The following is a 21,800-nucleotide window of genomic DNA, read 5'->3' on the forward strand; positions in this document are numbered from 1 at the left end:
GCCACAGCAGTGAGAGGTCCGCGTACCGCAAAAAAAAAAAAAAAAAAAAAAAAAAAATGTGGAGATGTGGGGGGCGAGGAGACGGGGGAGAGGAGAAACCAGCCACCTTGAAAAGCTCCCACCAGTAGAGAACGGGAAAACTTCCATACGGATGTTTAATTGTTTTGGCAGGGGGTGGAGGGGTTGGTGTAAAATTCTGAATACATTATTGAGCAACAAAGAAGCATCTTGTGTGTTCTTGACTTCTGCCAAGAATACTAAATAGCTAAAATATAATGAAAAGTTAGGAAGAAAATAAGTTGCAATCACACGCAAGAGAGAAGCATTATGGGATATTCTCTTGTGAGATGGATGATGCCCAGATTGTGCTGTATTGTAAAGGATTTAAGGGCAATATGTACTAGCCATACTGGCTAATTAAAAATGATTTCATTCTTTGTGCTTCTTTCCCGGAACCCGTTTTGCAGACAGCATTGCTATCTATGTCCAAAATTCTTGCCCCATTCTGATAGACTTTTAGCCAAGAATCATATGCATATCAACTCATTCTTTGAAATTTTAGCTCCAGTTTACCTTTGTCACAAAATAGCAGCTGCCACCACCAAAAATTTAGCCTCAAGTTGGGACAGACTTAACTATGGAAATTATGTGACATTTTCTCAGCAGTAAGTACGTGTTAAACAGAACATACAAGAAGAGTGTTTTAACCTGCACATTTTGTCCATATATTTTACTACTTACACTATCATTTTGAATGTGATAGGGTAGAATATTGAAGGGGACACAAACGATGCTTAAATTACTGAATGAAACAGTAAACACTCCACGTTCAAAAAGAAGAACTGCTGCTCATATGCTCACAGAGACATTTTTTAAATGAATTCACATCTTTATTTTGTCTCTTTTTTTATGACTTTCCACAGACTTAAAATCTGATTTATACAATCTAACATGTATTTCATTATTCTCTATTCTGGTATGCTCCCACCAGGGTTCATTTTTTATCTGTAACCAGATTAACTCCTCAAAGAGAAAAACTATTAAAGTCAAGCACAGTGATAAGCAGAGTGGCTGTTCAATGAGGACCTGGTAAAACGAGTTCCATTGATCTCAACCGACTCAACCCCTTTGGCGAAGAACAGCACTGTATTCAGGTCACAGGAAAAGGCAGACCTTCTTCCTCTCCTTTCTTTATGCTGGAGGCAGGAAAAGTCAGGCTGAAAATATCCAGGACAATTCCCATCATTAAACTTAATGATTTTCCCATAGGATGTAATCTTTTAATGCTCAAAATAAGGCAGTATCAGTTTTGAGAAGCAGGAATACATGGATATATATATATATGTATACTTATTTATTTATTGTGTACATATATGCATATCTACACAATATATATGCATATTACTTATATTTATATATAAAGTACTTATATAAATATATTTTCTATATATACATATTACATGTTATTTCCCCACTCTGAAAACCATCAAAGGAAACTTGACCATAACCAAGTATTACTCATGAAGAATTCATTCAGTCATACTTCTTTTTTTTGTTTGTTTGTTTGTTTTTTTTGTTTTTTTTTTTTTGCCTCTCACTGTCGTGGCCTCTCCCGTTACCGAGCACAGGCTCCAGACGTGCAGGCTCAGCAGCCGTGGCTCACGGGCCCAGCCGCTCCGCGGCATGTGGGATCCTCCCGGACCGGGGCACGAACCCGTGTCCCCTGCATTGGCAGGCAGACTCTCAACCACTGCGCCACCAGGGAAGCCCCAGTCATACTTCTTAAATACAAAAGTCTTGCATCCAACTCACATAGCATAATATAGCTATGTTTCTTCATTACACAAGAAAATATGCTTACATTTCTATCCTTGACAGCTGCCACTTTATCCCTTTCTGAAACTTAATGATTCATTAATTTACAACTTTGTGCATCCTTAATATATCTTAAGAGACAAACAGTAGATAAAATCCTATTGTATTTTTCATGAATTAAAAGAAAAAACTTGCTAAAATCAATTTCAAAACAAATTCTGGGAAGCCTATTCTATGGATCATCTTCCATTGCACTGTTTTTATGTAAAACACAAGCTGCAAGCAATATACAAAGATATTAGCTTATGTGGTAGAAATATGATAGCCTTCAAGCAATCTGAAATCATGGATATTAAGAAAGCCTACTTCTTGGGAGACAGCTGACTGAAATGTCCAATATACCTGTGCTCATTTTAAAAAGGACAAATACAAGGATTTCCAAGGTGAATGAAGTAAAGAGTTTTGATAAGACTTGATAAACTTAACCTGACACTGTGAATACACTCAAATCCTTCCTATCCTTAAGAAAACAAAAAAGCTTTAAGAGTTGTGACTACGATCTCTACTAAAATCGATAAAGATAGATCATTTTAAGCGGCACCATTTCTTCTTATTACTTCTCAAGGCACTGAGTTAATCAGTTCAGAGGAAATGTTTACCGTCAATTCCTATGTCTTGAGGTAACAAATTTGGAGTTCTACCATTCAATACATAAGCAGTCTTCATGCTACCTTCCTCTATTTCTCTCTCTTCTTTTCTTCCCTTCTAATTATCACATTCTGTACGTATTTGCTGCCTCCACTTTTCCTTCCTGGATATTCCTCTGCCTCTAAATGGTCCTTGCTACATCTTCACCTTCCCAGGGAGGACGTTCCCTTTAGGACCACCAATGACTCACTCTCCAGAGAATGGCACCAAGTCCTAGCAATTATACCAATTACACTTATATCATATGAGGCAATGTATTTGAAAATACTTTTAAACATTAAAGTACTATTTAAAGAGGATGGTATTATTATACCTCCAAATGATCTATCAAATTTCCACTTTGACACAGTGTAATAGCCTTTTAACTGAGCTTCCTGATTCCCAATCTCACTCTGCTCCAATCCATCCTACACTCTGATATGCTGGAGTTACCTTCCTAAGTAAAGAGATCTACTCAAGTCACTGCACTGCTCAAAACCCTCCACTAGCTCCCCATAATATACTGGATAAATTCCAAACGCCACACCCTTCAATTAGCCATTGGAAATCCTACCTACTATTTGAAACTTTTCCACTAATACAAATCCCTCCTAATTTTTTTCCTCCCTCTAAACACCACATTCTCGATCTTATTCCTTGCTTCTGTGTACGCCATCTTTTTTTACCACTAATACCCTTCCCCTCAACAGTGGCCCTTGAAGACCTACCCTCCTCCATCCAGGGTCTCCATCCAACCCATCTCCTCTTAGAAATGTTCCCAGAGGTGAATTTAGCCTACTCACAACTCACGCTTTCATATTCTGCAAACTCTGCCATGTATGAGAGCTACTTACGTATGGATCTTTCTCCCTTGCAAAGGCTTAGCAGACCACTAGAGGAATATTCTCTCTAGGAGAATATTTATCACAAACAAGGTGCTCAATAAAGAGTCAGTGAATTGTGTGCTTGTGTTCTCACCATTTAATGATTAAGAATATTAAAATAGTTGTTTGGGCCATCTAAAAAAGTTCTTTGTTAACTTTTAAGCAGAGCTATTAGTGCTTTTCAAATACAGTAAAAACAAATAGCTGACACCTGGTCAATAATGAAAATGTAATTTTAAAAACACACACACAAAATAAATTGCTGAAATGAAAAGATACAGCTAAATCTTGTATCTACTACATAACAGAAAATAATAACTATGACTAGAACAAATTATGCATGGAGAAAGAAAATAAACGAGACAAGGGAACAGTAAGAATATGTATGTTGACAAAACAAAAGATATTATGTGCCCATGTCCTGATAAATGCACTTGTGTCTCCCATCTCAGAGTGGTTCAGTAATCCTCCCATCTGCTGATAGACTTGAATCTTTGGACCAACTCCAAGACTGTCTGGCCTCCTGAAGTTCCTCTGGCTTTCAAAGACTATGAGGTCAACCATTATAGTCCATACTCCTCCTTCTAGGGTTACTCTGAAACTGAAACTGCCTTAAGAAGAGGAGAGAGGGATGGGAAGTTTTCCAGGGCCTTTGTCCTGTGGTACTAGCTTTGTTTTAGAATGGCATGAAACTTGCCAATATATCTAACTTAAGAAAAATGAACTAAGATCAGTAGTATCACAAGGTTGACCTAGATCTGTCGTTTTAAATGCTGGCTGTACTCTGTAATCACCTGGGGAGTTTTAAGAAAATGTTCACGTCTGGGGCCCACACCCACACATGTACTTGATCTGGGGTAGGGCCCAGACATCGGTACGTTTTAAAAGTTCCCCTGGTATACAGTCAGCTCAGGCTGCTATAAAAACAATACCATAGACTGGATGGCTTAAACATTTATTCTCACAGTTTCAGAGACTGAGAAGTCCAAGATCCAGGGGCTAGCAGATTTGGTTCCTGGAGAAAGCGCTCTTCCTGGCTTACAGACATCTGCCTTCTCTCTGTGTTTTCACATCAGAAAAGAAAGAAATAGAGTTCTGGTCTCTCTTTCTCTTCTTATAAGGACATTAATCCCAACAAGGGGATTCCACTTTCATGATTTCATCTAAAACTAATTACCTCCCCAAGGTCCCACCTCTAAGTACCATCACATTGGGGGTTAGGACTTCAACATAGGAATGTTGGGGGGATACAAACATTCAATGCACAATGCTAGATAATTTCAAAGTGCAGCCAGGATTGAGAACCACTGACCGAGATCAATGGTTATCAACCTAATTTCACACTGAAACAAACATGACAAGGGTATCACATGTGCAAAACACACCAGTGGGCAGACCAAGATTCTGCACAATTCTGTGTGCCAGGTGAGATGCCACCCTTATTACCCTATTCAAGAAAATGTGTCAGAATGCAAGGGCAAAAACGTCATTACAGAAATATTGTTAATCTGATGACCAGGTAACTGAAAACTTTGAGAAAATCCAGAAAGTTCCTTATATCTGGCCAGCATTTTGTTATTCCAAGAACACAAGCAGGACTCTGGTGGTGACCAGGATCTCTGCAAAAAGAGGTCATTTTAAACAGCAACATTTTCTTTTATTCCTACTCAAGGTACTGAGTTAACCAGTTCAGAGGAAAGGTCTAGTATCAAGACCCATCTTTAAGTAAATATGTTAGAGCTCTAGACATCAAGAAATAAGCAGTTAGTCAGTGATAGTGAAAGAACAGAAAAATTATGGAGTAGATGGGGAAAGCAGAGAAAAGAAGGATAGAATGATACTCCAAGAATAGAAAGGTACCTGTGGACATTGTTATGAATATTTTAACAGAAAATCCTTCTTTCTTACTAATTAATAAATTATTCTTTCCAAATGTATAAAGACTATATTTCCAAGGGATTTGTAAAAAATTTATCTTTTGTCAATGTGTACATAAATTAATGCATGCTTATTGAATGAAACCAGAAAGTTCACATTAACCAGGACTCTGAATAATCACATTTACTCTAATATCTGCATAAGTATCAGAAGCAAAAAAAAAAAAAAAAAAAAAAAAAAGATAATCTGCCCATTTTAACACATTAGAATTTTTAGGCAGAAAGATATGTTAACACATACTTTTAAAATTATGTTAACTACAAAGCTCCCCAAATTATATTAACACATCAAAAATATTTCAAAATAATGGTATCAAATAGTGTCAATCTTCTTCCTATCATAATCTTCACAATGCTGAGCAATTTTGAATTTTTTAAAAATCTTAAATTCATGATTAAAGGAAGTGAGGTGAAAAGGAAATAGAAACCAATAAAAGAAAGGAAGGTGAGTGAGAAGAAAATAAAGCAAAGATCCTAATCGAAGAGCAAATCTTGTTTCTGTTTTTAACTCCTGTGAAAATTTCTAACTCATCCCCTGCCCTGTTCCATCTGAATTTAACTAAATTCAAATATTTGCTGAACATCCGCTATGTGCAGGGCTGAGCCACATGCAGTACCTCATCTCTGAGATTAATGATAAAACTTCAGACAAATTCCAAAAGCATGAATATCCACATAATGTAACTGCACTTCCTGTCATTTATCTGCTTTCCACAACTGACTTGGGCCACTACCTCTTATGGCCAGCTTGACTACAGAGCACTTAATCCAACATGATGGCTTTTGCTTGACTAAAAATTTCTGTCTTTGTGGTATCAAGATACTTCATTTATCATTACTGACCATCCCCCACACCCACTGCCCTCTTCTCCCTAACAGGGAAGCATGCTTGCATGTGCTCGTGCCCTTATATACACACATACACACTGGCTTAATGCCCTGCCCCCGGGACATATCCCAGCTTCGTGGCTGCCAACTCATCTAGAATTAAATGTTCACTCAAAACTGCTCCTGCCACTACACATGCAGTAGCTATCATGGGGACTATATTTTTCATGCACAGATAGGATCTAGGTGATGCTTAGGTGCATTTCTGGGAGAATCAAAGAAAGCAAAGGTCTGGTGCCAGAAGTGGCATTAAAGATGGATGGCTAGAGGTCAGTGGTGACCTAACTCTCGAATTGAGATTAGAATCAAAAGAAGGAAAGGCCAGAATAAACTGGCTGATCGCAACAGCAAAAACCTACTGCTATCTAAGAAGCTTCACAGTACTGTATTAAAGATTTATTAAGCACCTACTATAGGTGCTAAGTCCAAGGATGCTAAGTCCAAGGTTGAATGAAATACATACAGTCTTTGCCCTCAAGGAGCTCATCTAATTGGGGACAGAGACAGAGACATTGCAAAGCAACATAGTGAATGCTAGAACAGGTACAGAAAATGAGTTGTGGGAGCTCTCATTCCTGGACCAGCAGCTAATCTCATCCATTCAATCCCAGTCTCTAAAGGCCACAAAGGGGCCGTTTAACTTTCTTCATCTATTGCTGCTCTACCTCAGGCCACCAGAACGTCTCTGTGATTTTTCTATGGCTGACACAACACAGGCCAAAAATAACCAACATACATCGATACTTCAAATAATTTTAATGACTCTAGGAGTCTTTTTAGTTGAGTTGACTTCTCATCAGTACTATCAATCAATACTTTATCAGCTTTTGATTCTAAAACAGCACTGTTTAATAGACTTTCTGCAGTGATATAAATGTTCTATGGGTGCACTGTCCCATGCAGCAGGCACTAGTCACATGTGCCAACTGAGCACTTGAAATATGGCTGGTGTGAATGAGGAACTGAATCAATGTATTAAATAAATTTGAAATTAAATAGCCACATATGCCTAGTGGCCGTGGCACTGCACAGCACAGTTTAAAATATAAGTGTTTGAAGACTGTGCCATATGATCAAATAATTTTTCCCTTAATTCCTATACATATGTTATACATGTCTCTGAAGAATTAAAAACACAGATAAAAACTGGTTTCCTTCTGTAACCTGTGGTTGCTGCCAGGAATTACTCCCAACAAGACACCAAAAGTTAAAGCACAATCGAAACGTACATATGTCATGTTTAAATTGGTTCTGACTTTTACCAATGGCCTTCTTGATGAAGTGGGAAACATTTAAAAATATTTAAAAGTTAAGATATTTAACACATTAAGAGATATTTGGGAAAGACTGTTATTTTCAACTAGTTCTAAAAGAAGAAAACATCTTCAAAGTGAGATTTAAAGGAGGATTCAATGTGGGGATTGACTCAGACCAGCTGGATTGTAGGCCTCGTGAGTATTAGGACTCTGTATGTTGATGCACTGCTAAGTTATTACTGCCTAGCAGATGCTGGGCACTTAGGAAACCTGTAATGGAACAGTAGTTAAAATAGTACGGATGGGAATGTTCTATATCTGGATCATGGTGGTTGTTACCTGACTATATGTATTTGTCAAAACTTTCCAGATGGTACACTAGAATTATGCCTTAATTTTTTTAAAAAAGAAAAGGGGGAAAAAAGTAATATGGGAGCACATGGGAAAAATCATGAATGGATATCTGCAAGAAAGCAAATGGGAACGTGAAATGTAGCATCACATCTCATGTGAAACAAGCTAGTATATTCCAAACAGCAAATTCATCTCCCAGGAATGAAAGGAGGAAAAGACTCAGGCTTGAGAGTCAGAAGGAACATATAGACTGAAACAGGCTGTGTGATTTTAGGTAAGTCATCTAACTTCTCTGTGCCTCAGTTGCCTCAGCTGAAACGTGTAAAATGAAACACCTATCTGAAACAGTTTTGGGGAGAATGAAATGAGAAAATGTACATAAAATGTCCAGCAGTGGGTCTGCACCTGGCAAGCACTGAGTAGATGGTAAATGGAAACAAAACACAAGCTCATCTTCTTAATCAAGGCCTTCCTCTGAGGTCCTCTGGTCCTGAATGAGGGGGTTCCATTTCCATACTACAGTCTAAACAGCTGGCAAATGAGTGGTCAAAAAACGCTACCAGGTTAGACAAAACTCAAATCTCTTCGGAGTCAGGGGAATGAGGAAATGCAATGCATGCTTCCAGAAAAACCTGAATTTTTGCCAGAAGCAAAATTCCCACAAGAAATTTTCAGCAAGTTCCCAAATGTCTCATGCAGACATGACAGCATAAATGAATTCATCAATGAAATGATTTATCCTGGCAAACTTCCCTGAGTGGAAGCAGCTATAGTCTACATAAAAAGGAGAGATGAAATAAAGAAAATTCCTATTCTGCAAATCAAAAGTAATTAATTTTCTGAATGGAGACTAGTTATTATTTGGGGGAAAAAGGCATGAATATTTTCTATTCCTGGTTACAATTTGTCTTCGGAAGGTAAACAGACCAAGCTGAGAGTCACAACATACTGGATTCTACTGATTCCATACTCAAGATAAATTAAGCAGTTAATTCTTGCAGAGGAATTGGGTATAATTTGTAGTTAATGTGTCCTTTAAAGCAATAATACATGACTTAAAAGTTCAGAATTTGACTCATTACAAATTTAACAGTAATATTTAAACATATTAGTTCAGCGTACCTTGCATGACTGTAACTCAATTCAAAGATCCTGAAATTGACATATATACACTAATATGTATAAAATGGATAACTAATAAGAACCTGCTTATAAAAAAGTAAATAAAATAAAATTCAAAAATTCAAAAGAAAAAAAAATATCCCGAATTCTCATTAGTTGAAAGAAACTATTCCTCCTTAAAAGCTCTTAAAACACCTACCTCTCCTCTATGACTCATAGTTAAGCCTCCTTACAGGAAGCCACTGCAGATTTTCCCATTACCTGTTCAGTGGGTCACAATTAAATAATAACTAGAGTTATACAGTCATTACATTAGTTCTCCATCTAGTAGAAAACCTCTCAATTATTTTCGAGAAGGTTCAAATTCACTTAGGGAATTCTCTTGGAGTCATCTTTATTTTCTGCCTCTGATTAAGAATCTCCTTCAGCTGAATAACATTAAATGTTGGGTTCCTCATGTGATTTTTAAAATTAATATTAAGTCAGATATCAGAAATCAAGTCCATGGTAAAAACTTGTTAATAATCCAGAAACTTTATTGACATTTAAATGTCAAACTAGCTCAGCAGTTGTCAAAATGTGGGCCTAGACCAGTAGCATCTGCATATCCTGGGAATTTGTTAGACACTGAGATTCTCAGCCCCACCCCAGAACTACTGAATCAAAACTTTTCAGGGTGGACCCCACAATCTGTGCTTTAACAAGCCCTCCTGGTGCCTCTGACATACCCTAAAGTTTAAGAACTGTGATCTAGCTAATTCTGGCAAAAACATTTGAGGCCTCAGGCTAATCTTGATATGATGATCCAAATGGATGAACTCACAGATAGATTTTACCCCCTCCCCCCAAAAACCCATAATGTTCCTCTTTAGTTTCTAGTGATCCTTAGCAGTAATGTGGAAAGGAAGAATTTGTTTTACTCCAAATAATCGAATGAGGATTTTTGTGTTTGGAGAGTTACTTGAAAGAAGCAATTGGTCCCTATGTACAGTTCAAAAGCATCAGGACATTTTGGACACAAAAAGTGATAAGGTCATTATGACATTGCTAACAATGAACACCTTAGTGAATTCTACATCTTGTTTCTGGATAATGGTAAGGATGGCAGCCTAACATTCAAACTGTATCAGAGCTGTCATCCTGCACAGTAAGTCTCAGTGGGCGGACCTTTCCTGAGCATCTATTATATATGCCAGCTCAACTCATTGGCTCCAAAGACACTGGGAATGAGTAGTAAACACATTCACAAATACCATAGTAGATGTTGAGAGTAAAATAATAGAAGTGGAGACTGAATTTTTCATTGGTAGATAATGTGCCTCAGTTTTTCAAAATGTCCTATCTGAGATCAGGTATTCATTCCATCTGAGGTAGCCAAGGCTCCTAGGTCAGTCTGCAGGCAACAAAGTAAAAGGCCAACTGTGTTAAAATGGGAAGGGATACAAAAGTATTCACCTGCCAGTCTCAAAAAACCCACATTCTGAGTTCTAATACAAGCTCACATTCAATATCATCACATAAACTTGCGATACTCTTAAACAATTCATTTAATCCTTTCCAGTTAAATTTTACATCATCAAAACATTAAAGAAAACGTCCAATAAACTGAAATCTATAAACCCCAAGCAACAGGCTACTAACAATGCTTTATCGAGAAAAGCCTTTGCAAAACATGGTGTATTGAAATGGAATAGCATTCCGCCCAAAAGGAATGAAGTACTGATACATGCTACAACATGGATGAATCTTGAAAACATTATGCTATGTGAATGAAGCCAGACACCAGAGGCTATGTATCATACAATTATATTTATATAAATGCTCAGAATAGACACATCTATAGGAAAAGAAAGTAGATTAATGATTGCCAGGGCTAGGGTCAGAGAGAATGAGGAATGACTGTTCATGGAGTTTCTTTTGGAGGTGATTAAAATGTCCTATAATTAGATAGTGGTGATGGTTGCACAACTTTGTGAATATACTAAAACCCACTGAACTGAACAATTTAAAAAGATGAATTGTATGCCATGCAAATTATATCTTAATTGTAAAACTTCACAATACACTCAGGGAATGTGGTTTAGGTGGCATGCAAATCAGTATTCTCTGGTTTATTTTTATACTACAGTGAGATTTTCTTTAAATAATAATCTAAGTACCAAGAGGACCTGGCTTTGTTATTAAAACAGATCTATAACAGAAACAAAAATTCAACAGGTATGTATTTGATGACCCCAGTACTTTTAAAAAATGTCTTCCCCTCTCCAGAATCAATTGTATGGTTTTAGAGAAAACCAGGACCAGATTCCTCACAAGTCGTAAATGTCAACCGTGTGCATCACACCATCTCTGAGCACTTTCATAAAGCTTTTAGAATTTAAATTATGTGCATATATCTGGCAGGCTATTGGCAATTATCACCATATAGGAATACAATGCCCATTAGTTACAGCACAGAAATGATTTCTTTTTGTAAAGGTTACTGTGCCAAGAGCAGCACCATCTACTGGATAAAAATATAGGTTAATATCTACTTTATTATGAACAATCTATTAGGATCCTCTAACTGTAAAGAGTAAAATATGGGTGCTCACAAACGGAGGTACATTTTCTAACTTTCAGGTTAATGGCTTCAAACCTATTATATGCCATCGTAATAGAACATCTTCATGAAGGAAAAAAAAGACATTTCTTTAATAGAAGACAAAAATCCAGTCTTACAATCCTTCCAGAAAACGCCCGGAACACTTGAATTTGCATCCCAGGTAAAGATTCTAACTGGCTCTTTCAGAAGACAGTTTCCGTATTAAATGTGTAACCTGGAAGGTGGTGGGTAAAAGATGAATCCCTGAATACCTATATCAACCTGCAGCTCTCCTTTGACTTTGGCAGCAGTGGCAGAATGCTGACAGAAATTTTGATTGAAACTTTTTTTAAAAGTAACTGCCCAGACTTGAATGTGACTAAATTAAAAGTACTGAAAACACTGAAAAGTCAGGTTGGTGCCTGTTCCTGTTACTACCTTTCGGGCGTGTGTGTGCATGTGTGTTTGTGTGTGTTTAATTCGCATCAGACACGTGTATTCCTCATTCAAGCCCATAAATATCCGTAGCATGAACTAAACAGCAAGAATGCGATACAATACGTAGCCCCGCACCAAGGGTGTATTTATCTTTTTAGGTATATCTAAAAGGCTCTTTTCCACACTTTGCAAAGAGGAGGAGAAGAGCTGCGAGGACAAGAAGCGTGACGGGCAAGCCCCCCTCTCCTGGCCGCGGGAGCAGCATCCCCGCGGGCAGGTGAACTGTGGCGGAGGTGCGAGGTGGGGAGGGGGCGCGTCCTCCCACGCTGCCGACACCCCGTCGTGCCGCCGCGACACGGTGGGCTCCCCAGTCCGCCGTCCCTCTTGCCTCCTTGCTAGATGGCGGCGCGGCAGCAAGTACCGAAAGCTCTGAAATCCCCCCACCCGTGTCCCAAACGATCCCACAGGGGAAACCCCGCCGAGGTCTTAACACTCACCCAGGCGGCAAACACAGAGGAGCTGAATACAGGCGAGAAAGCGCTTTAGGATTCGCATTTCCAGACGATCCGGGGGCTCCCACCGCGCGGCTCCTCGGCGTGTCTGGATGGAGAGGGAGGGGACGCGACGGAAATGTTCTCTCCTCCAGTGTATAGACTGGTGCGAGGCTGTGTGTGTGTGCGTGTGTGTGTGTGTGTGTGTGTGTGTGTGTGTGCGCGCGCGCGCGAGTGTGTGTGTGTGTGTGTGAGAGAGAGAGAGAGAGAGAGAGAGCGAGAGAGAGAGCGAGAAGGACAGAAATAACCTAGGGGAGGACGCGTGGTGCTCGCGGGCCCGGGAGCCGCTAGCCGAGGCGCATGTCGGGCGGGCGGGACTCAGTCTTCCAGAACGGCAGCGGTCGCGGTCTGAGCTCTCGGAGCGCCACGGCGCCTGTGTGCCGGGTGCGCGCTCGGGCCGGGCCGTGCGCGCCGCGGTTCGGCGGGGGCACGGGCGGGGGCGAAGCGCGGCGGCGACGCCGCGCGCGGGGGTAGGAGGGGCGCGGCTGCCGTTCGGGGGCCGGGTCCCGGGGTAGCGATTCACAGAGCGACGCCCCCTCCCCCCTGGCCCCTGCTAGTAGCTTCGCTGTCCCGGAGTTTGTGGAACCCGCTGGGGTTTAGAATCTTCGTGAAGAAAATGTCTCTTCATTAAGACTCCTTCATCCCTTTGGAAGAGGAGGCCCGACCCCCATTGTCCCGCACAGCCAGAGATTGACCTTTGGGGTTCACCCCTGGAAATGTTTTTCATATGATTGTTTTCCTGCTCGCATATGCTAAGTGGGTGCAATCAGAAAGTGGTGGAGTCGCCTGGGTAACCTGGGTTCCCCTTTCCACTTTCTTTCCATTTTGCAAAGCACCAGAGTAGTTCCAGACCACATTTCCTTCAGGGCAGTTGACTGCCAATAATCTCTGGCCCTGATTGTGACCAGTCAGACCCTGCCCCTGCCCCAGACTCCAATCAAATTGTCCTGCTGTGCACAGCTGCAGGGAGGAACTTTCAACTCTGCCGTGGTCCTTCCGGACGCACCGAACTACCCAGTGCCTCCTTGCACAGAGTCGCAAGGGAAGATTTTTTAATCGCTCGATTGCAGGATATACAAAAGAGATATAACACATGCCTTGTGCTGCCTCAGAGCTGGAAATGTCACGTTGTACGTGCTTGTTTCTATGTGCTTTCTATTTGTATACTTGTATAAGACCCCCTTTGTCGCCTTTCAGGAGTCCACTCTAAGGCACAGAAAGTCAAGTTCTGGAATTATCCCTGTATTCTCAGCAATCATTTGATGTAGCTTATCTGTACAGTGTGTACTCCTGTGTCCTGTACTTGTCTCAAAAATAGTATTTTAGCTTTAAATTTTTAAAGAAAGCTTATCACATACAAAATTGGGTTCTGAATGCATTTTGAGTGTTACTACCAGTTCTCCCTAATATCCACAGCCTCTGAACACTAAGTTAAATATGCAGAGCTAATGATGCAATTTGCTGTTGCTTCAGAAATTGATTACAGTCGTGTAATAAATTTCAAATCTATATAGAATGTTTATTCAGGAATACATATAAATATTAAGAAAGTGACCCTGGATCTTATTCTTCCTGTGAATAAAAATAGAAATGCTGCAATTTTTATAAGAATTATGATCTTTTATAAGATTGATGATTGCTCATGTGAGTTTCCACTTTGGAAGAAAAATTTTGCTTGCATAGCAAGAAGTGTGTATATAAACTAGAAATGCACTGAAAGGTCAGAGAAAGTGTTTAATATGGACTAGAGTAGGCAGAGAATTTTTCCTAGAGATGTGTAGTTAATCCAGAAGAACTGGCTGGAAAACAATTGATGTCAAAGGGGGTGGAGACAAGAATGAAAGAAGCAGATGTTTCGTGCTATAAAAACTACCTGAATTAAATTTGAGCAGATTGAGTGGGGTCAGACCCTGGGAACTTTGATTTCCTAGTGGAGGAGCTTATACCTGAAATACTAAGCAAGAGTTAACCACAAAAGACGCTTCCAAGAACTTTATCTGTTTAGAAGCTAGGTTTGCTCAGGGGCATGTATGGTGTTCTAGGAGGTCTCGATTATCAAATCTACCTCACTAGACTGCCAGAATAACCTAACGGTAACAAAATTTACCCTAACTCCCCTCTTACTTGGCCCCAAAGTCACACCACTAGTCACTTTTTTGAGTTAGATCATGAAACAACGGCACTGTTGAAATCAAAGTTACTCTGATAAAAAGGGCAGGTACATCTTGTGGTTTCTGCTAATCCCATTCTCACAGTTGAAAGTACTGTCATTTACCTGGGAAGGTACAAAAGCCACCATGAGAGAGTAGTCAAGTTGCTGCTGAGGTTTGTGTGGGGAGCAGGATGGAAATCAATTCTACATGACTGAGTGATAGCAATGGAAGACTGATTTGCAGGACCAAATCAGTGGATCTAATATGTCTGAGGAGGGCAATGGAATAGGAGGTTTAGGAGGTTCAGTCCTTGGAAAATAGGTCCTTGCAATAGCCCAGGGGTGGAAGAGAAGCCATCAGAAGGGCGGGAACATCAAAAACATTGTAACTCACATTTCACAATTTTATGGGGGTCATGGCCATTTCTGAGATGTGTTACCTGATCAATATACATTGGCCATTGAAAGTTATAAACCCATAAAATCACATGCCTCCATTCACAGGCTGAATCAATCAATCAATCAATCAATCTACCTATTTATTCATGTATAAATAGATATAGATATATTCTCTATATATTTATAAATATATTTTATATTTATATTCTTTATTTAATATATATTCAAGGTATATTTCGTGTGTAGGTGTGCTGGTAAAGTTTATTTACAGTATGCTGTTTCATGTCGATCACATATAAATAAGTCCTGGAAATTTGTATTTACATACAGAGTTCAGTACATTCTTGGAAGAATACTGTTTTTTTCAAAAATAATAACAAAACAGGATACAATTAATATGATAGTTGGGTAGCTTAATGAACATCTTGCTTCTTGGGGGTCTCATCTGGGATTTTAGTGTGAACTCCAGCTAGAGGCTGCCAGTGGCAATTCATGAGAGAGTCATAGGGTTCTTCACGTTTCACCATAAGCTCTTTGTTTAATTCCTCAACGTTCAAATGAAGATTTGGATCTTCCAGTGGGTCTTCATTTTAGTTTTCAGCCAAAGCTGTGGCTTCCTCAAACATAACCAAAGTTTCAGGCAGACATCCAGAGTTCTCTTGTGCAGAAGAAGGTTGTGTCCATTTCCATCTATTGCATAGCCACAGCTGTAGCCGGAAAGAGAATAACAGCTGTGCTGTTTATCATATTAGTTGCCAAAGGGGTAACCCTTGTGGGGCTGGAACTCTGGCTTCACTCTTTTTGTGTGTGTGTGTGTGTGTTACGCGGGCCTCTCACTCTTGCAGCCTCTTCCGTTGCGGAGCACAGGCTCCGGACGCGCAGGCTCAGCGGCCATGGCTCACGGGCCCAGCCGCTCCGCGGCATGTGGGATCTTCCCGGACCGGGGCACAAACCCGTGTCCCCTGCATCGGCAGGCGGACTCTCAACCACTGTGCCACCAGGGAAGCCCTGGTTTCACTCTTTTTAATGTCAGTGCAAATAAACACTAAACAATTTATATCAAGGAATAGAAGAGAGTTTTATTTGAGCCAGACTGAGGACGATAGCCTGGAAGACACAGATTCAAGAAGCACTTGAACTGTGTTCTGCCAGACTACAAAATGGGGAGGCTTTTATAGGCAAAACCTGCAAAATTACATAAGTTATTTGTCCAGAATTGGGATTGGAACTGGCAAGAAGTAAGGGTGCTTGTTGAGCAAGGATTGGTTGGGGTCTGAGATGGTTGCATAGTTACAAGGGGAGACCTTGAGACCACAAGGTTGCAGCTGGCAGCTGCTAGCAGATATTGTTTTGAAAATGGCTAGTGGTGTCTTTGAGTTTGATACAGTGCAGAAAATTCAAGTTCTCAGTGATGCAGGAACGTGTCTGAAACCACATCCACAACAGCCACGTGGCTCGATTTTGAATACCTGAACCACAGTTACTCCATTTTGATTTTTACATGCATTCTTTCATTAATGGCTAAAGCAGATGTATAATGCATGTTTGACAGGCCATAAGATAGACTTTTCTAGGTAGCATAAAGTTCAAGCCAAACCATATGTAAGCCAGAATGATTTCCTCATACCTGAATATGTGAAAATTTCTTCCATTAGCTGGTACCAATAATAAATTATTTTGTTGAGCTATGCCAACAAAATAAACTAGAGAGTAAATATCTATATCTATAACTCATCTATCTATCTATCTCTATTTCTATTGGTTCTTTAAATTGCATCCTTGACGTTCACTCATTCATTCAACATATTTCTATTGTGTATCCATTATGTATCATGCATTGCTTTAGGTGATGACCATCCAAGTATGAATTACTCTATTCCTACCATAAAGGAATTCAGTATCAGATAGGAGAGGAAGACATAACCACTACAAAATGCCATTGTAGAGGATTGCCATATAAAATACAGGATGCCAAAGTTAAATTTGAATTTCAGATTAAATGGTGAATAATTTTTAGTACAAAATAATGTTAGTGCATTATAATACTAAATTTAATGAATTAAAATGAATTAATTTAATGAATAATTTTGAATATAGTAAATAATTTTTTTTAGTACAAAGTAACTTTTAATGTACTCCCATGCAATGTTTGGGACTTATTTCTATTTTTAAAAGTTCATTGTTTATCTGAAACTCAAATTTAACTGGATGTCCTGTATTTTTATTTGCTAAATCTGACCATCTCCCTTTTGTGTGTCTGGGAATTGTCTGATGTCAGGGCTAGTAATTTGTGGTTGTGAAATGTCCATGGTTTCCCATGTGTCCTTACTCGGCCAATTATTTCCAAAGTGTTCCTAACATGAATAAAGACAGAGACAGATGGTGGAAGGGGGGGTGTTTTATCTGCAGAATCTGTTTGACTCGTAAATTCAGTGGAAGGGCTAGGAAACTACAGAATATTGTAGAGTCATTGAATAAAACATGGAATTAAAGGGGAAGTAAAATATCTGTACTTCTTATACTATCACAGTAATATGTTGTTCCCGGTTGGCTCACATACATTGCTTATTTTTATCTATTGTCACTGACAAATGTATATGAGCAGGAATCATTAGGTTGGATCCATTAAATATTTACACTTTGAGAAATTAATTGTTATTTTTTTAGAAGTAAAATACTTCTTAGTTGTCAGTAGTATTAAGATAATTGTTAGTTGTACTAAGACAAATGTGTTCTCTAGAATGGGAGAGGTGATTCTTCTTCTACATTGTGCTGGTTATAAGCTAATGACTGATATTTCAACAGCTACACATGCCGATCCCTTCTCCCCACCCCATGACCATCTCTATTATAAAACATAATAGAATAATCATAATTTTCTTTTCCCCTGACAACCGTGATCTGAACTCCATTATTCAAAAAGTTCCAAAGGAATGTATCCTCAAATTTGTATGGCATTAAAGAGACCCACATGGCCAAATTTAGGTTTATTGCTACTTTCATTTCCTTGCCATTTAAAGGTGAAAACGCATTTCTCCCTGTTGTATCAGAGACAAGCATGGGATTTAAAGTGTTCCTACAAGCTTAATTTAAAATCAATATTTACCTGCTCTCTAGGACTTTGAAAAATGTCCAGGATAGTGTTAGACTAGAAAGCAAGTGTGTAAAACAAATTCTACAAACCAGAGAATCAGCATTGGACTGGGTCATTGGAATGAGCTGTTCTGTCTCAAATGCATTAACATGCCTGATAAATGGTCACTTGGCTGTTTCTTGCCTATCTCCAGGCAAAAATAACAAACAGCCATTCTAGATGACCCATTATACTTTTGACAATATTAAAAGTCATTATGTTCACCTTTATTTTTAGCCAAAATATTATCTCTCTATAACTGCCATCCATTTGATTTTAGGACCAGAACAAATCTCATCCCTTGTAGAAAGAACTGCTTTTCTCTAATCCCAGATAATGAGGTTTCCCTTTTCTGGCTAAATGCTCATTCTTCCAAGCTTGATTTGAACCACCTGACTCTTCTGGAGCCAATGGTCTATCAGTTCTTTGAATCTCTCCCTCCTGATTTATTCTTCTCACTAGGCTATTAAAATATTTTTCCATTAAAAAAATCTTTTCTTGACCACATGTCTCATTATAATTATAGTACCGGGTGTGTCTTCCTTCATAATCTTCTTGTAAGAATAGACTATAATCATTATCTCCACTTCCTTACCTCCCATTTCTCTCAAACCACTAACACTAGGTTTCTGCCTTCCTTATTCCATTTATAGAGGTCTTTAAACGGTATAAAAATCACATTCTAATTGTCTTGCAAGTGCACAGTACCCGAAACTAAAAACTCATCATTCTTCCTAAGCCAGCACTTTCTAGAGTCCACAAAACTTTAGAAGTTTCCTTGACCTCTTCTTCCTCACCACCCCCATCTAATCAGTTACCAAGTCCTACAGCTTACTCTTAAATTCCATCCTGTCTCTACCATGATTTCTTTACATAATCAATGGGCCTGGCATATATTCTGTACTTAATTAATGTTTAAATATATGAACTAATTTATCGAAAAAGGGCTGCTGTCAGACCAGTACTACCAGCTACTTCTATTGCCTGCTTATGACAAGGTTCCAGAGAGCTCTGTGATGTTTCCCTGTCAGTTCCTAGATACTAATTTAGATCCTCGGACTCAGGAGGTATCCCATCTCTCTTGACTTACTGGCTGGCTTTTTTGATTACAGACGTAGACAGCTCATGACATATCTGCCTTAACTTAGAACTTACTCGGTGGTTTGTGTTCTTCAGCTGACAGCACGGCTAGCAGGCCTAGAACCCCTTATGCATTCCCAGCCTACTATGATCTTCTCTCCCCTTCCTGCACAATTAACCACTCTTCCACTGATTCCATGCAAGCAGAGAACAGGCTGGGCCTGAGAACTTCAAACTTTCCTTATTGTTTCCAGTGGCAGTATTTGGCCATTAGTTAATTTTAAATTTTGAGAGTTAAGAAACATCTGTATTTCTAGGCTGTTACAAAACCTTGACATTTGTCATTGGCCATTTTCTCTAAGTATCTTCTTTTACTTACATTATTTCTAGACAGCTTCTCCTGTTCCCTAAAGTAGGAATAAAAGCTGAGGAGGCCCATAACCCTGGAGGAGTCTCTCATTAATTTCATGAGAAATAATATGACTCAAACAGGTAATACAATGGAGAAGCTGATATAAACCAAAGTTCTAGAAAACTAATTAATGATCAACGCTTTACTGTATCTCTCATCATAATAGTGATTGTAGACACATGTACATGACAACTATTAGGTACCAAGCATTGTCCTAAAGATGTAGTATATAATTGTCTAATCCTCCAGCAAATCTATGATGTGCATAGCTTGACCATCCTCCCAGTCTCATGGGAAAACTGAGGCAAAATGATTTGTCCAGTCACACAGATTGTAAATGACAGACTTTGGGTGTGAACCCATATATCTAAATATAATGTACACTGCCTCTCCCTGAAGACACTTAAGAGATTGTATACCAACTAGTCCCTAACCAAACTCAGTCCAGGTGCCTTACATGGTTGGAAATGTGTTCCTACTTTGCTTTCCTGATACACAGTACACTTTACAAGCCTATCCCATGTCAAATGTCAGTAACATGAACAGTGTGTCAAGTGAGAAATAAATACCAACCCAGGAATTCAAATGTGCTGCCTGACCAAATAAGATTATTATTATCCTGAGAATAATACTGGCTTGTGTTTCTCTTCAGTTACCTAAGTAGATATATTTTGGAACAAACAAACCCCTGGCAGGATTTGGGAAATCAGTATAGTTGAGTAGAAGGTGATAGCAAGATGGAGAACAGATGGATGCCATTAAGACCCTTGTTTTCTTCCCTGAATCCTCCAGCACCTGGTGAATTTCCAAAAATCTTATCAAGAAAACAGCATATGACAGTAGTAATATTTATCCTTTATTGACTTGACTATCAACTCTATGCCAAATATTTTTGCATCTGTTATCTTTAATCACTCCCAAACTCCACATTAGATATATCATTTCTCCACTTCGCAGACGTTTCCCAAGGCTGAAATAGCTTAGCATTACTCAGGGTCAAAGAACTTGTGACGGTAGAATTGGAATTAAAAACCGTTCAAAAAATAAAAAAATAAAAACAAAATAAAAACCGAGTTTCTCTGATTTCGGTGTGTATGCTCTTCCCATAAACATACCTTGAATTTAGTCAGCCAGAGGAAGGCATCTTTCTCAAGCAGCAGTAGCTTGGTACTTACCATATCCCCTAGTGAGCACCACAGTTCAAACTGAATTGACAAGATTCCTGCTTGCTTTATATTCCAATGAAACTGGTTCTTCATAGCATTTATGCCTGTCTCTCTTTGTAGAAGCACACGTGACAAATTAAAATTTGAAGGCCAATGAAGCACGTTTAGTAACATGAAGAAATTCCTAATGATATGGGTAAATTAAAATAACAAAAACCAAAATGAGGAAATACATAATGAAAAGTGAGTATATCAGGATGGGCTAGGGTATACTGCAGTTAACAAAGAAAATTAAAATATCTGGGACTTGACCAGACAAAAAGTTTATTTCTTGATCACTGGAAGCCAGTTTAGCTGCCTTGAATATGATTGTTGAGGAATCCAGGCTGCTTTGAGCTTTTGGCATCTCCTTCTCAACATGTGTTTTCACAATGTCAAGGAAAGAGAGTGCTTGGGCATCTTGCACTGTCAACGGAAATATTTCCACACAGATATGACATATATCACTTCTCTTCCAACCCATTGGTTTTTCCAAAGTGCCTAGAAGGAAAGGCGAAATGAATATGGGTAAATAATAAATATGTCTTCTACACAGAGTGAAAACGAGAGAGAGAGAGAGAGAGAGAGAGAGAGAGGAGAGTATAAAATAAAAGGATAAAGAAACTCAAAATCAATAGAGCACACTGTTTCATCATTGCATAATGGTCTGATAATTGTTTTGCTATCTTTTCTTAGGTTCTGAATGTTAAAAATTTTTCTAAAGTCTTTCAGAGAAAAATACCTATGTAAATCTCCACTGTCAGAGTTGGAACAGCTCACAGAATTGTTAACCCATACCCTCCATCAATCTTTGGGGTGTTGCTCCAACCCAGAAAGCTTCTGTAGAAGGTTGAAGAGGGTGGGCTTCCCTGGTGGCGCAGTGGTTGGGAGTCCACCTGCCGA

The 21,800-nt window shown here is 39.1% G+C and overlaps 1 protein-coding gene and 1 pseudogene across 1 annotated transcript in view; both read right to left on the minus strand.

The window, feature by feature from the left end:
- PTPRZ1 (protein tyrosine phosphatase receptor type Z1) overlaps nucleotides 1-12,638 on the minus strand; it is a 177,919-nt gene extending 165,281 nt beyond the window's left edge. Inside the window, exon 1 of the mRNA XM_024127941.3 lies at nucleotides 12,463-12,638. Coding sequence (XP_023983709.1) covers nucleotides 12,463-12,520 — 58 coding nt within the window. The 5' untranslated portion in view covers nucleotides 12,521-12,638. The remainder of the gene's footprint in view (nucleotides 1-12,462) is intronic.
- Nucleotides 12,639-15,480: 2,842 nt separating this feature from the next.
- On the minus strand, nucleotides 15,481-21,264 carry LOC129392107 (putative uncharacterized protein C6orf52; annotated as a pseudogene).
- Nucleotides 21,265-21,800: the final 536 nt, after the last annotated feature.

This window comes from Physeter macrocephalus, chromosome 5 (genome assembly GCF_002837175.3).
Source record: "Physeter macrocephalus isolate SW-GA chromosome 5, ASM283717v5, whole genome shotgun sequence".
In the NCBI taxonomy this organism is placed as follows: Eukaryota; Metazoa; Chordata; class Mammalia; order Artiodactyla; family Physeteridae; genus Physeter; species Physeter macrocephalus.